This window comes from Dipodomys ordii, unplaced genomic scaffold (assembly GCF_000151885.1).
Source record: "Dipodomys ordii isolate 6190 unplaced genomic scaffold, Dord_2.0 Scaffold7, whole genome shotgun sequence".
NCBI lineage: Eukaryota > Metazoa > Chordata > Mammalia > Rodentia > Heteromyidae > Dipodomys > Dipodomys ordii.
The window spans coordinates 5,347,468-5,361,359 of record NW_012267223.1 but is presented as its reverse complement, the minus strand read 5'-3'; the positions used below and the strand labels follow the sequence as shown (position 1 = coordinate 5,361,359).

The following is a 13,892-nucleotide window of genomic DNA, read 5'->3' as shown; positions in this document are numbered from 1 at the left end:
TTGAACTCAGGGCCTCAAGCTCTGGCTCAGTTTTCTTTGCTCATAGCTGGTGCTCAACTGTTTGAGCCATACCTTCAGTCCAGCTCTTTTGCTAGTTAGTTGGAGATGGAGTCTTTCCTGTCTGGGCTGGCTTCAAGCTATGATCTCATATTTCGACCTCCTAAGTAGCTAGCATAAACCACTGGCATCCAGCCATTTTCTTCGTTTTTAGTATTTTTAATATCCTATCATTGCTCTAAGATTTTATATACCCTTTCCTGCATCAGAGCTCCTGAATGGCTTATTCATGGAATTCTAAATTTTTGTTAAGTTAATGGTAGTATTTAATATTTTCTGATCATCCACGAGTTGCTGGGTACTGTAATAGATGCTTTATCATAATACCTTCAAGGCTATGGTGATCCTGAGGCATTTTATTTATTTATTTTTATTTATTTTTTGTCGGTCGTGGGGCTTGAACTCTGAGCCTGGGTGCTGTCCCTCAGCTCTTCAGCTCAAGACGAGCGCTCTACCACTTGAGCTACAGCGCCACTTCTGGTTTTCTGGTGGTTTATTGGAGATAGGAGTCTCACGGTCTCTCCTGCCCGGGCTGGCTTTGAACCGGGATCCTCAGACCTCAGCCTCCTGAGCAGCTAGGATTACAGGCGTGAGCCACCGGCGCCCGGCATTCCTAAGGCATTTTAGAAGTGGAGTGAACAAAACGGTTTAGAGATTCAGAGGTTTGTACTGTCCATGCCTTCATGTCTCAAATGTCGGGATCCGTTCAAAGCCAGATCTTTTCTATTTACAGTGGTGGGGTGGAACTCCAGGCCTCCAACATGCTCGTAAGCACTGTTCAAAGGCCGCATTCCTAATCCCACGGCCTGTCTTCAAACCCAGTTCTCTCTGCTCCTTCAATCCTCCAGTGAGGAAACAAAGTCATTGTATACCACACATTGCTTAATTCCTCTTGAGCTGGAGTGGAAATACCAGGAGTGTTTTGTGAAATCTTGATGTAGGTGTTCATCTGCCTTGTTTGTTTTGTTTTGTTTTGTTAGCTAATGACTATCTCTGTTGAAGTCTCCACTTCTCTTAAAAGTAGATAGGGCCTGGCACTGGTGGCTCATGCCTGTAATCCTAGCTACTCAGGAGGCTGAGATCTCAGGATCTTGGTTTGAAACCAGCCTGAGCAGGAAAGTCCATGAGACTCTTATCTCCAGTTTACCACCAGAAAACCGAAACTGGTGCTTTGGCTCAAGTGGTAGAGTGCTAATCTTGAGCTGAAGAGCTGAGGGACAGCGCCCAGGCCCAGAGTTCAAGCCCCATGACTGACAAAAAAGAAAATAAAAATGGATGGAAACTCAGGAGAGTTGTAGACAAGAAAGGAAGCTATTCCACCTCAATTTGAGCTGTATCTGCCCTTATGAGAAAAAGATGAAATGCTATTGCTCAATGAAGATGACTTCCTCAGCAGTTTATATCATTTGTGAAATGCTAACCTACATTTTAGTGTGAACCTGGTCTCTCCCCTTTCATGTACTGAGCTTGCATATTTCTGATGGGCTCAGGTGTTAAAATTCTCACTGGACTGGTACAGGGGTTTTCAAGGAGTTCAAGGGAATTCAAGGCCTTATGTGTGCTAGGCAGCACTTGCCACTTGAGCCCTCCTTCCATCTTCTTGTTTTAGTTAGCTAGGTTTACAGTCACCAGCCATCCATCATGTACAGTATACACTGCTGTTTTTTTGTTTTTGCTTTTGGTTTTGTTTTGTCGGTCATGGGGCTTGGGAGCTGTCCTTGTGCTCTTCAGCTCAAGGTGAGCGCTCTACCGCTTGAGCCACAGCACCACTTTCGATTTTCTAGCAGTTTATTGGAGATAGGAGTCTCACGGCCTTTCCTGCCCAGGCTGGCTTTGAACCTCGATCCTCAGATCTCAGCCTTCTGAGTAGCTAGGATTACAGGCGTGAGCCACCGGCGCCCGGCTTTTTTTTTTTTTTTTTAATTGCCAGTCCTGGGGCTTGAACTCAAGGCCTGAGCACTGTCCCTGAGCTTCTTTTGCTCAAGGGCTAGCCCTCTACCACTTGAGCCACAGCCCCACTTCTGGCTTTTTCTGTTTATGTGGAATCAAACCCAGGACTTGATGAATGCTAAGCAGTATTCTAACACTAAGCCCCCTTCCTAGCCCTTCTCTGCTGACGTTAAAGTTGATCGACGTAGAACTCTTATCTATTCTCTATTAAATGCTTTATATTTTGAGGTAGTCTATATGTCATGTTTAAGTATATCTCTTATCCAGCTCTGGTCCCAAATTATCTTCTTCTAAGAGGCTGAGGGCTCAGAAATCAAAACACTTAGAGGTTGCTTAAATGAAATAAGAGTAAATGGAGTTTGACTAAGACTGGAAGACGACCTGAAGACATTTCTGTGTGCTCACATTGAGCTTTTATACACACACACTTGTGGAATTGTTACCTGAGTACCATTATGTCTAACGTGTCCCATTCCTCCCTCATTCTACCACAGAGAAGAAGATACGGAAAATGAAAACGAAAAGAAAATTTGGTACTACAGCACAAAGGTTCAACTTGCAGAATTAATAGACTGTCTAGACAAAGATTACTGGGAAGCAGAACTTTGCAAAACTCTAGAAGAAATGCGTGAGGAAATGCACCGGCACATGGACATAACGGAAGACCTGACCAATAAGGCTCGGGGCAGCAACAAGTCCTTTCTAGCAGCAGCTAATGGTGAGGGGAGAAGTTTTGTTTTATTTATTTTTTGTATTAAATTTGAGATAAATTCATGGTTTCAAATCACCATAAAACTTTAAAATAGACCTGAATGTCCAAATTACATGTTTTACTTTAACCCTTTTGGCAATCAGTTCACCAGATACTATTCATTTCAGGGTTTTATTTCTTGTCTTGGTCTTTGTTAATATTCATATCATTTCTTTCCTTTTTTATCTTTTGTTAGAGTTTTTGAAAACAGTGTCTTGTTACATAGCTTGGACTAGCCTCGAACTTGTGTTTGTCTCACATCAGTCTTCCATGTTCTCGGATTACAGACATGCACCACCACAGTCAGTCCGCTAGTTTCTTTTCTTTTTTTTTTTGGTCAGTTGTGGGGCTTGAACTCTGGGCCTGGATGCCCTCCCTCAGCACTTCAGCTCAAAGGGAGCACAGCATCACCTCATCATTTCTTGTCTGAGTGGTTTATTGGAGATAAGATTCTCATGGACTTTCCTGCTGGGGCTGGCTTTGAACTGACATCCTCAGATCTCAGCCTCCTGAAAAGCTAGGATTACTGGCGTGAGCCACCAGTGCCTGGCTCCATTAGTTTCTTTAATTCAAACCTCCTCATACCCTTCTACTGCTATCCCCGGTAGACCCTCATGCTTGCTAGGCAATTTCTCTACTGCTAAGGAATGGCTCCAGCCCCAGGCTTTTTCCTTTTTCCCCCCCTTTTCCCTACTGGTACAGGGGCTTGAATTCATGGCCTTGCACTTTCACTTGGTCTTTTGCTCATAGTTAGTGCTCTAGCACTTGAGCCATGCCTCCAGTTGGCTTTTTGCTGGATAATTGGAGTGTCATAGTGTTACCTGGGCTGTCTTCAAACCATGATTCTCAGATCTCAGACTCCTAGGATTATACATGTGGAAACCAAAATCTTAGCTGTGATAGTCCAGGTAAATACCCAAAATATTATCTAAATTTTTGTTTTGTTTCGTTTTTCTGCCAGAACTCAGGGTTTGGGACCATTTTCTATTCAAAGCTGTTGCTCTTCTATTTGAACCACACCTCCACTTCTACTGTTAATAGTCTAACAGACTCTGCTGCCTGGATTGGCCTTGAAGCCCAATCCTCAGATCTCAACCTCCTGAAGTTGCTAGGATTACAGATGTGAGCCACTGGTGCTCGGCTTAACTAATAGTTCCTTAATTTAGGATTCTATCTATCTATCTATCTATCTATCTATCTATCTATCTATCTATCTATCTATCTACTTGCTTACTTATCTGAGACTGGGACTCCAACTTGGTATGACTCTTGCTCATTGGCTGGTCTACCACCTGGCTACCCCTCCAACCTCTAACTTGGGATTTTTATGAGATGAAAACCAAATTGCTTGATTTATGATAATTGCCAATAATAATCTGCAACACAGTAACAGAAATTTGTAACAACGTGTATTAGAGACTTTGATTTAATAATTTTAATTTCTTTAATAGCATAATTCCTTTAAAATTCTTACTCTAGTTTTTATATAGGTGTTTATCGACTTTAGGAGAGTTTAACTATTTTTGGTAGTTGAATTTTCTTCTCTATATGTGTGTGTAATATATGTGCAATATAAATGTGTAATATATATATATATGAAATGTAAATGTGTAATATATATTATATATGTTATGTAATGTGCCTGTTATATAGTATGTGGCCTGGGATGGCCTGGAACTCTCCATCCTCCTGCCTTATCTGCTCAAGGGTTGAGACTATAAGCAAGTATCCATAACCATATCCCACAGCTACTTTGGAAGTATTCCTGTTCATTATAGAAATTTGGGTTTAGAATATAGTCCACTGGAAATTCCTTCTTCACCACCACCTCCAAAAATAAATACTTAAATAAAATGTTTGCTGGACTCCGGTGGCTCACGCCTGCAATCCTAGCTACTCAGGAGGCTGAGATCGGAGGATCCCGGTTCAAAGCCAGCCTGGGCAGGAAAGTCCATGAGACTCTTATCTCCAATAAACCACTAGAAAACAGAAAGTGGCGCTGTAGCTCAAGTGGTAGAGCGCTAGCCTTGAGCTGAAGAGCTGAGGGACAGCGTTCAGGCCCATATATCAAGCCCCACGACGGAAAAAAATAAATAAATTAAAAATAAAATGTTTATAGGTAGACACATATAATATAGATGAGATATGTAATCCTCCTCCTCCTTTCTCTCCTTTTTTTTTTACAGGTTCAAATCTTTATTTTTAAAATTGTACAGGTCTTTTACAATACAATATTTTGTTATTTAAGTGGGTAATGTACAGTGAATATCTTTTTCTGAAACTCAACCATGAATTGTGATTTTACCAGTTGATTATTCTAAATAGTCATCAAGATGTGGGAAAGGTTTGAGTCTTGCATGTGAAAACATCAGTGGCACAGACTCTTCCCTGTAGAACCCAGGTGGCCAATTTGTTCAAAGTGCTTTTGAAGACTGCTGATCATTTATAGCTGATCTTAAAGTCAGTCAGTCAAAAAATTACAGGTGTTTTTTTCCCCCTCATAACATCAAAAGGACATTTAAAAAATGAAAGAATTTGCTTTAGCAATCTATTTTCTCTCTCTCTGTTTTTGTCTCTCTGCTTTCCTTTTCATGCTTTTAAATTTTTTCCTCTTTTTTTTTTTTGCTGTTTTTCTTTATGGGTATGGCTATCATATTTTTTAGCCTAAAATCAGTATACATAAATTAACAAATAAATTTAAGAGTTGATATTTGAAATTAAAACTTTCATAGAACATCAGAGAAGCTAGGATTATCCTATACTACCTTTGATTATCTGAGCTAAGTAGTCTAAATATAAATGACTAATAAATTTTTTTTTTAAGCTGGGCTCTAGTGGCTCACGCCTGTCACCCTAGCTACTCAGGAGGCTGAGATCTGAGGATCGCGGTTCGAAGCCAGCCCGGGCAGAGAAGTTCCCATAAGACTCTCCAATAAACTGCTCAGAAATGCTGAGTGTGGCTCTGTGGCTCAAGTGGTAGCTAGCCCTGGTCACGAAGAGGTTCTGGGGCAGCACCTAGTTCCTGGGTGCCCAGGACCTGCAAAATAACATGCAAACAAAAAGACAACAACAACAAAACAACACTTTTTTTTTCTCCACCAAATGACGCTTAGGAAAGTACAGTGGGTGTACAATAGTTTGGCTGGGAAAAGTTTTTATATTTGAAGGTCAAGATAGAGAAGCAGTGTGCATTTAAGGAAAATATGATTGGAAACTAGGTTTTCTTTCCTTTTGTGGGAGAGAAGTGCTCAGTACTGAGGTTTGAACTAAGGGCCTTGTACTCATTCTGCTGCTTGAGTCATGTCCCAACCCCCTTTGCTTTGGCTGTTTTTGAGATACAGTCTTGCTTTTTGCCCAGGTAGCCTCAACCTCAGTCCTCCTATTTATACTTCCCATCATGCTCAGCTTTTCCAGTTGACATGAGTGTGTCTCTCTCTCTCTTTTTCTGCTCAGGCTGACCTCAAATCACAATCTTCTTTATCTCTGTCTCCCAAGTAACTAGGATTACAGTTATGAGCCACTGTTCTTTGGCTTAGATTTTCTTTTGCTAATAAAAATTTCTCTGAAAATTAGTGATGGAAGTCCTCTCTTGGGTAAGTCTAGTGTACTTATAAGCTTGGGGAAATCAGCCCTGCAAGGCACCCAGTATGGTTAAGTTAATTAAATGGTACAAAGAAATAATGTAAAATGAGATATTTGAATGGCTTGGATGATGAAGAGGATTGGGATAGGCTTTGAGTTTCCTTCAGTTGGGAATGTTGTAACTCTCTTAGCTTTGAATTCTGATTCATTCCCATCTCCCATCCCCCTCACTGCTTATATGAGGTTTGCACTCTGGGTCTCACTGTTCTCTTACCTGAGTCACACCCCTATCCCAACTCTGAATTCTTACAACAGTCAGGATTAGTGAAGATGAGAGAGTGTGGGAGGAAATAGTTTTTGGAAGAAAATTGTTTTCAAATAGTTCTGTATTTGTTCAGTTTATACTTGAGGATATAAAAGCCTGAAAGGGTTAGAAACCTTGCCTAGAACGACAATGCTGATTAAAGATGGATCTGCATGGTTTTTTTTTTGTCGGTCGTGGGGCTTGAACTCTGGGCCTGGGCACTGTCCCTCAGCTCTTCAGCTCAAAGCGAGCGCTCTACCACTTGAGCTACAGCACCACTTCCGGTTTTCTGGTGGTTTATTGGAGATAGGAGTCTCACGGTCTCTCCTGCCCGGGCTGGCTTTGAACCGGGATCCTCAGATCTCAGCCTCCTGAGTAGCTAGGATTACAGGTGTGAGCCACCAGCGCCCGGCTTGCATGTTTTTTTTTTGTTTGTTTGTTTCTGTTTTTTGCCTATATCTGAGTTTGAACTCAGGATCTTGTGCCTGCTGAGCTTCCTCAGATTGCTTGCTGGGCTGGCACTCTACAACTTGAGCCATGCCTTCAGCCTTCCTTTTTGTGGGTTATTTTAGAGCTGGAGTCTCTCCGGTTTTTCTGTCCAGGTTGGCTTTGAACATTGATCCTTTGGATCTCAGCCTCCTGGGTGTCTTGGAGGGTACTGGTTTACATTTTTGTTTTTATTTTCAGTACTTGGGATTTGAACTCATTCTTTCACTGTCCTACTTGACCTATGCTCCTAGCCCTTTTGCTTTGTACTCATTGCTTTTGTGGTTATTTTTTAAGTAGGATTTCACTTTTGCTTGGGGCTGGCCTTGGACCGAGACCCATCTACTTAGGCATCCTGTGTAGCTGGGATTATAGATAATGCACCACCATGTCTGACTTGTTCTTTCAGATAGAATCTTGATAACTTTGCCCAAGCTGTCCTCTGAATTGCACTCCTCCTATCTGTCTATAACTTTCAAATAACTGGGGTGACAGTGTGACTGTCTCCAGGTCTTTAGGTGTTGGTCTTTAGGTTTTGATGCTTGCATTGTGATTATGCCGCTGACATTGAGTCTGTGTCAACTTGCAGTCTTTCCTGTGGCAGAAGATGTAACAATTATCTATAGCAAGTCTCAATTTCAAATGACAGACTACTTTTACTTTAAGATAGATCTTGTAACATAGGCTGCCTTAAGCTCAGAATCCTCCTTGCTTAGTCTTTCGGGCATTGGGATACAGGTGTGCACTACCATGCCCAGCCTCCCCAGCTCCTTTTAAAGAAAGTAAATCTATAATTAGCATGTACTTTATAAAAGTGAAGGAACCCCATATTGAGTATTGTAAACACAACTGCGTTGTAATATTATTTCGTAGTTATAATGGTTTTAAAATGTTTTAACTTTTCTCTTTAATAACATACACAATAACTTCTAAGTGGCATTTGGTGATACTTTTGTTGTATATGCAAATAAGACTATGAATTTGTTTTTTTTTTAATCGTAGAAGAAATTTTGGACTCAATAAGAGCCAAAAAAGGAGACACTGATAATGATAAAAGCCCAGAAGAAGTAGAAAAAGACAAGAATGAAACTGAGAATAACAACTGTAAAGAGGCCGAGCCAAGCAGAGAGGAGTTTGAAGATCAGTCCTGTGAAAAAGAGACCGATGGCAGAGCATCAGATGACAGTCGGGAGCCAGGCAAATCTGAGGGTAAAAGAATTGCTTGCTTCGTAAGAATTGCCTCATTAGTTTTGTTGGTGAAGCATTCAGTTTTTACTTGCAAAATGACAATGAAAAAAATTATTGCAAACAACTACTTTTTATTTCAAATGCAATTAAGATACTCTGTCCCTTGTAATGAATTTGATAGATTGATAGATTCGCAATAATAATACTATTCCTGGATCTCTACTTAAATATTTCCTAAGGAATTGCCATTCGCTGTGTGATTGTTGAAAGGTCACTATTTTTATCTTACTAAAATACACACTTTTATATGTGATTAAATTATGTTCAGTGTTAGGTTAATTCCTTAAGCATTCTTAAAATATTAACTACCCATTGCAGTTACCCATTGCAAAACTGTCCAAGATTCTTAATTGCTTGAAAACGGCCAGCAAAGAGCCACAGGTTTTTGGTGATTGCTCGTTTTTATTGGTTGGTTGAATGTGGCCATTTGTCCCAAAGCAATTTTAAAGAATATCTTTAAAGTTTTGTTGTGCATTTTGCTGTAGAGCCAACAGAAGTTGGGGATAAAGGTAACTCTGTGTCAGCAAATCTTGGCGACAACACAACAAACGCTTCTTCCGAAGAGACTAGTCCCTGTGAAGGGAGGAGCCCCGAGGGGTGTCTCTCAGAAACCCATGATAGCAGCAACATGGCAGAGAAGAAGGTGGCATCCGAGCTCCCCCAGGATGTGCCAGGTACAGAGGGCCGTGTATCCGTGCCTCTGTAACGGGGGGATCCTTCCCTTTTGCAGCACAAGCTGAGTGTCACCTAGAGCTCTAAAGTATGTGCTCATTCATGCTGCTTGCTCACATGCCATTCCTCATTGCTAAGTTGTCACCTAACATGTAAAGTTCCAACCCATCATAATCCTCATGCTTTTTTAAACCTCATCAAGCTGGTTTTGTTACTAGACGTATATAGTTGCTTACCAGCTCATTGTGGCAGATGCTCGGGTTTGAATTACTTACGTATTAATGGCTCAGCGTTGAAAGATTTGGCCCCTTGAGCTCTCTATGTACTAACACCTTAATTGTATGTTTGCATGTTCTCGTGTCATTTCGACATTTTAAATTCATAATGTTACGACAGTATCCATCATCACAAAACCTTTTTGCAAGGTATAGTTTTTTACGTAAGTTGTATTTGAGCCTTTTTTAAAATTAAAATTTCTTTTAAAATTTTGATTGGTTGAATGTGGCCATTTGTCCCAAAGCAATTTTAAAGACTGTCTTTAAAGTTTTGTTGTGCTTTTTGCTGTAGAGCCAACAGAAGTTGGGGATAAAGGTAACTGTGTCAGCAAATCTTGGCGACCACACAACAAACGCTTCTTCCGAAGAGACTAGTCCCTGTGAGGGAGGAGCTTTGAGGGGCTTATTTATATGCTGTGGTTCTTCTTTGTTTCTTTTTGTTAAAAGACTTTCTTTGTATGTGTGTATGTGTGTGTAGGTACTAGGATTTGAACTCAGGGCCTTATCCTCTTGCTCAGCTTTTTTGCCGTCTAATGGAATATAAGAATCTCTTGGATTTGTCCACATGTTTGGGTTCAAGCTGTGATCCTCATATCTGAGCCTCCTGAGAAGATAAGATTATAGGCATGAGCCACTGGCTTATTATGTTCTTTAGAAAAGTAAACATTTGTGTAATCCAACAAAAAACTAAGAGTAGTACTGGAAAGACATCCTTAAAGATCCTTTTCTATGCCTGGGAAAAACAGTATCACCTATTTTCAAACTGTACCATCGCTGACATGTTATAAGTGCAGCAACACCCTAACTGAAAAATAACCAAAGGACTAGAAACACGGCTCAAGTTATAGGGCACCTGCCCAGCGAGCACAAGGACCTACGTTCAAATGCCAACACCACCTGAATGAACAGAGACAATTAGGTCAGAAATGTAAATTGTGTTGTTCTAATTTATTTTCCTTCTGTTGTTTGGTTTTCTTCCCCCTCCCTGCAAAATGTTTTCAGGTTATCCAATTATTACTGTGAAATTGCTTTCTCTTTTATTATTTCATTTTAGTTTTAGTGTTTGCAGCGCTGGGCATTGAACGCAGGGCCATGCCTGTGTTAAATGGGTACCCAATTCTTTATAGTGTGGTCCTCCCGTTTTTGTATTCTATGCAGTTTAAGGCTACGTTCAGTGCATCCCACTGTGTTTCCGTGCAGTCTGATAGACGATATTACACAAAGGAAAAATAACAAATGTATAGCTTAACAAAGTTATAGGAAAACATAAAAAAGAATAATTCCTTTTCAAGATTACCAGTAATCCAAAGCATTTTATGTGGATCTGACTGAAAGACCACATAGTGAAAGTGAGTAGCAATTTGACTTTTTTTTTTTTGGGGGGGGGGTCCGGTTGTGGGGCTTAAACTCTGGGCCTGGGCGCTGTCCCTCAGCTCTTCAGCTCAAGGCTAGCGCTCTACCACTTGAGCCACAGCACTACTTCCGGCTTTTTTCTTTTTGCTTATGTGGTGCTGAGGAATCGAACCCAGGGCCTCATGCATGCAAGGCAAGCGCTCTACCACTGAGCCACCTTCCCAGCCCCCGTGTTCTGGATTTTAGATTCAAAAGTACATGTCTTCCTGGCATCTTTTTTTTTTTTTTTCCTCCTGTTGTGGTTTGAACTCAGGGACTTGTTCTCGCTCTGTTTGCTTGCTAGGCTGGCAGTCTACCAACTGACTCATACCACCAGCCAGGCATTTTGCTGATTATTTTGGAGTCTTACGTATTTTTTTAGCCCACGCTGTCTTTGGACTGATTAGCCTCGCTTCTTGTAATGCGTGGATCTTTTATTGGGCCATTGCCCTGTTGTTTCTAGTCTTTTCTGTTAAAAATCATGCTTTGCCAAATCACCTATCAGATAAGTAATGTAGAATTCTTGCTAGTTCCTTTTGTGACAGATTCTTAGCGAGGTGAGTAGTAAATGCACTGTTGGTTCTCTGATTTACCACCGACCCTCTGTCCAGATCCAAAGCAGTGTGTGGGACTGTTTGAAGCCACTGCCTCAGCAGATTGTGAGACTTGAATTTCTGCCAATCTGATACCTAAATAGTACTTTCTCCACGTAGTTAGGTTTTTGTTGTTGTTGTTGTTTGTTTTTCTTTCTTTCCTCACGCAGTTTCTGGGACATGAACTCAGGGCTTTGCTGTCTCATTCAGTTTTTTCTGCTGCAAGTTGATGCTCTACCACTTGAGCCACATGTTTACTTCTAGCTTTTTGCTAGTTAATTGGAAATAAGAGTCTCTCAGATTTGTCTGCCCACACTGGCTTCTAACTTTCGTCCCCAGATCTCAGCCTTTGGAGTAGTTAGGATTACAGACATGAAGCCACTGACACTGGGCTCTTCATATAGTTTCATTTCACATTTCTCTTAGTTGAAATAAGTGAGTAAATGTCTATAAGTTTAAGGTCACTTTCATTTCTTTTAGGATTATTCCTGTTTTCCCATATTCTATCTGGTTGTTGACTCTTCCACAAAAAGATCTTAGGAGCTTATACGTTTGAAATAGTATGACCGAATGTCAAGTACTTTTTAGTTGGAGTGGCTTCAAATGTACCTCACTAGTGACATAGAAGGGCAGAGTGGCACTTCTGATTTCCGAATTGCTGTGGAAACACTAAGGCTCTCAGTTTGTGCAAGTACTAATTTTAATATGATTACGTTTAAGAACTAAGCTCTTTGTGATGGTATTAAATTGTCCGGAAAAGCTACTCACGTCTAGGCACAACTTGGGGGGGGCAGGTAGTTTAGGCAGAAAACTAACACATAGATAATCTTGTGGAAATCTGTTTTCACTACTGTTGAAGACAAGAGTCGTTGTTATCTGGCTACACCACCTGTGCAGTAATTGCGGCACCTTAAGTTTTGTGCAGTCATTGTGGCTGTTGGTTTTGCTTTGGCTCTGGCTCTCTGAAACTTTGCCTTCCACTAGACTAAGAGGACTTTTCAAATACCTCCTGGGTGTGCTTACAAAGTCGTCTTGCTTAGTGTACTTCATTCTTCATACACAACCTGCCTTGCTTTTTAAAATACAAGCTTTGTAATGAAATCCCAAGACAATGAAGTGCCTTTTCTGACAGCTATTTTTGATGTGATTCTTCCATTTAAAAATGAGATATTCTATTTTTCTAGAAGACTCTCACAAGCCATGTGACAGCAGTAAGACTAGTGCTCCCACCTCCTCCGTGCAGCCCAATGTGGAAAACAGTAACAGCAGCAGTGAGCTCAATTCTTCCCCGAGTGACTCTGCTCAGGCCGCTGATGACCCTGAAAACGGAGAAAGAGAGTCCCATACACCTGTCTCTATTCAAGAAGAGATAGGTAAGAATTCACTTCTGCCTGCAAAGGAAGCATTTTTTATTTTTATTTTTTAATATTTTCAAGTTTTTGTAAAAAAAAGCTTGGTGGGGTGGAAAGATTGAACTTTTCCATTTTTTTCTTCCTTTTTTTTTTTAAGTAGCACTTGAACTCGTTATTATTTTTTTTTTACTTCAAATAATATGGAAGCACACAGAGGGGGAAAAAAAGAAAGACCCTTTCTTTTCACCACCCTTCCACCAGCAATCTGCGTTATATTCATATACATATATTTTCGCAGTTTCATTTTTTATTATTTTTTTCTTTTTCTTTTTCTTTCTCTCTCTCTCTCTCTCTCTTTTCCGCTCTCTTTTCTTTTTACATAAATGGGATTAACCTGCATGCATTGTTCTGCATGGTGGTTTTTGTTTATTTTTTATTCAGTAACACTTGTCAGGAATCTTGTGAGGTTAAATTCATTCTCTCGAGTTTCTGCATGATACTTACCATTCCCAGGAGCAGTGCTTCTCCACATCCTCAGTCTTATATGTTTGTCAGCATGGCCAGCAGTAGTAGCATTGTTGGTCAAATGTTAGAGACAGTTTAAAAGCATGGCCTTTACTTGGGGGTCAAAAGGTAATTCTAATAACTCACAGACATATCTGTTCTCATGCCTAAATTTTACACTCTCAATATTCTTAAATAAGCGTTTCATGAATTTGGATACCCTTGCTTACTAATATATATGGCTGAACTTCTTATGTGTTAGTTGAATTGATTACTGATGTCTTTGCTCACATTTTCCTATGGAGTTTGAAATTTTTCTTTAGTGAATTTTGGAAATGTTTTCTGTATGGTTATTGCACTTTGGATTTACATGTATTGTTACAGTAGTTATTCATTTTTAATTATCAGCTGTCTAGTCATACCAAAGTTTCTACGTTTTTGTATGGTTAAACGTATTGATCTTTTTCTTTAGGATTTCTCTGGATTTTCTGTATTAATAAGGACGACCATCCCCATCCCAAGAATATACATGTATTTCATAGTAGTTTCCTATAATGTTTAAAGGATAATTTTATATGTGGTATGTTATCTGTGGGAGATACATTTTATTTAGGACTTTTTCAATTGCAAGTGATCAAACTAGCTTACAGGAAGAGGAAAATTAATTAGCTCATATAGGTGGGAAGTCTAAGACATTGTTTGGCGTAAGTGGACCCCCCCCAGGTA

General features: G+C 40.2%; 1 protein-coding gene across 7 annotated transcripts in view; it reads left to right on the top strand.

Moving 5' to 3' along the window:
* Positions 1-13,892, top strand: part of Bptf (bromodomain PHD finger transcription factor) — a 142,774-nt gene that overhangs the window by 50,516 nt on the left and 78,366 nt on the right. For 4 of the 7 annotated variants that reach the window (XM_013037928.1, XM_013037926.1, XM_013037924.1 and 1 more), the window contains exons 3-5: positions 2,502-2,725; positions 8,133-8,339; positions 8,864-9,052. In XM_013037928.1, coding sequence (XP_012893382.1) covers positions 2,502-2,725; positions 8,133-8,339; positions 8,864-9,052 — 620 coding nt within the window. Of the gene's footprint in view, positions 1-2,501; positions 2,726-8,132; positions 8,340-8,863; positions 9,053-12,494; positions 12,684-13,892 lie in introns of all 7 variants that reach the window. The other 3 variants (XM_013037929.1, XM_013037925.1, XM_013037930.1) reach the window with 2 other exon arrangements.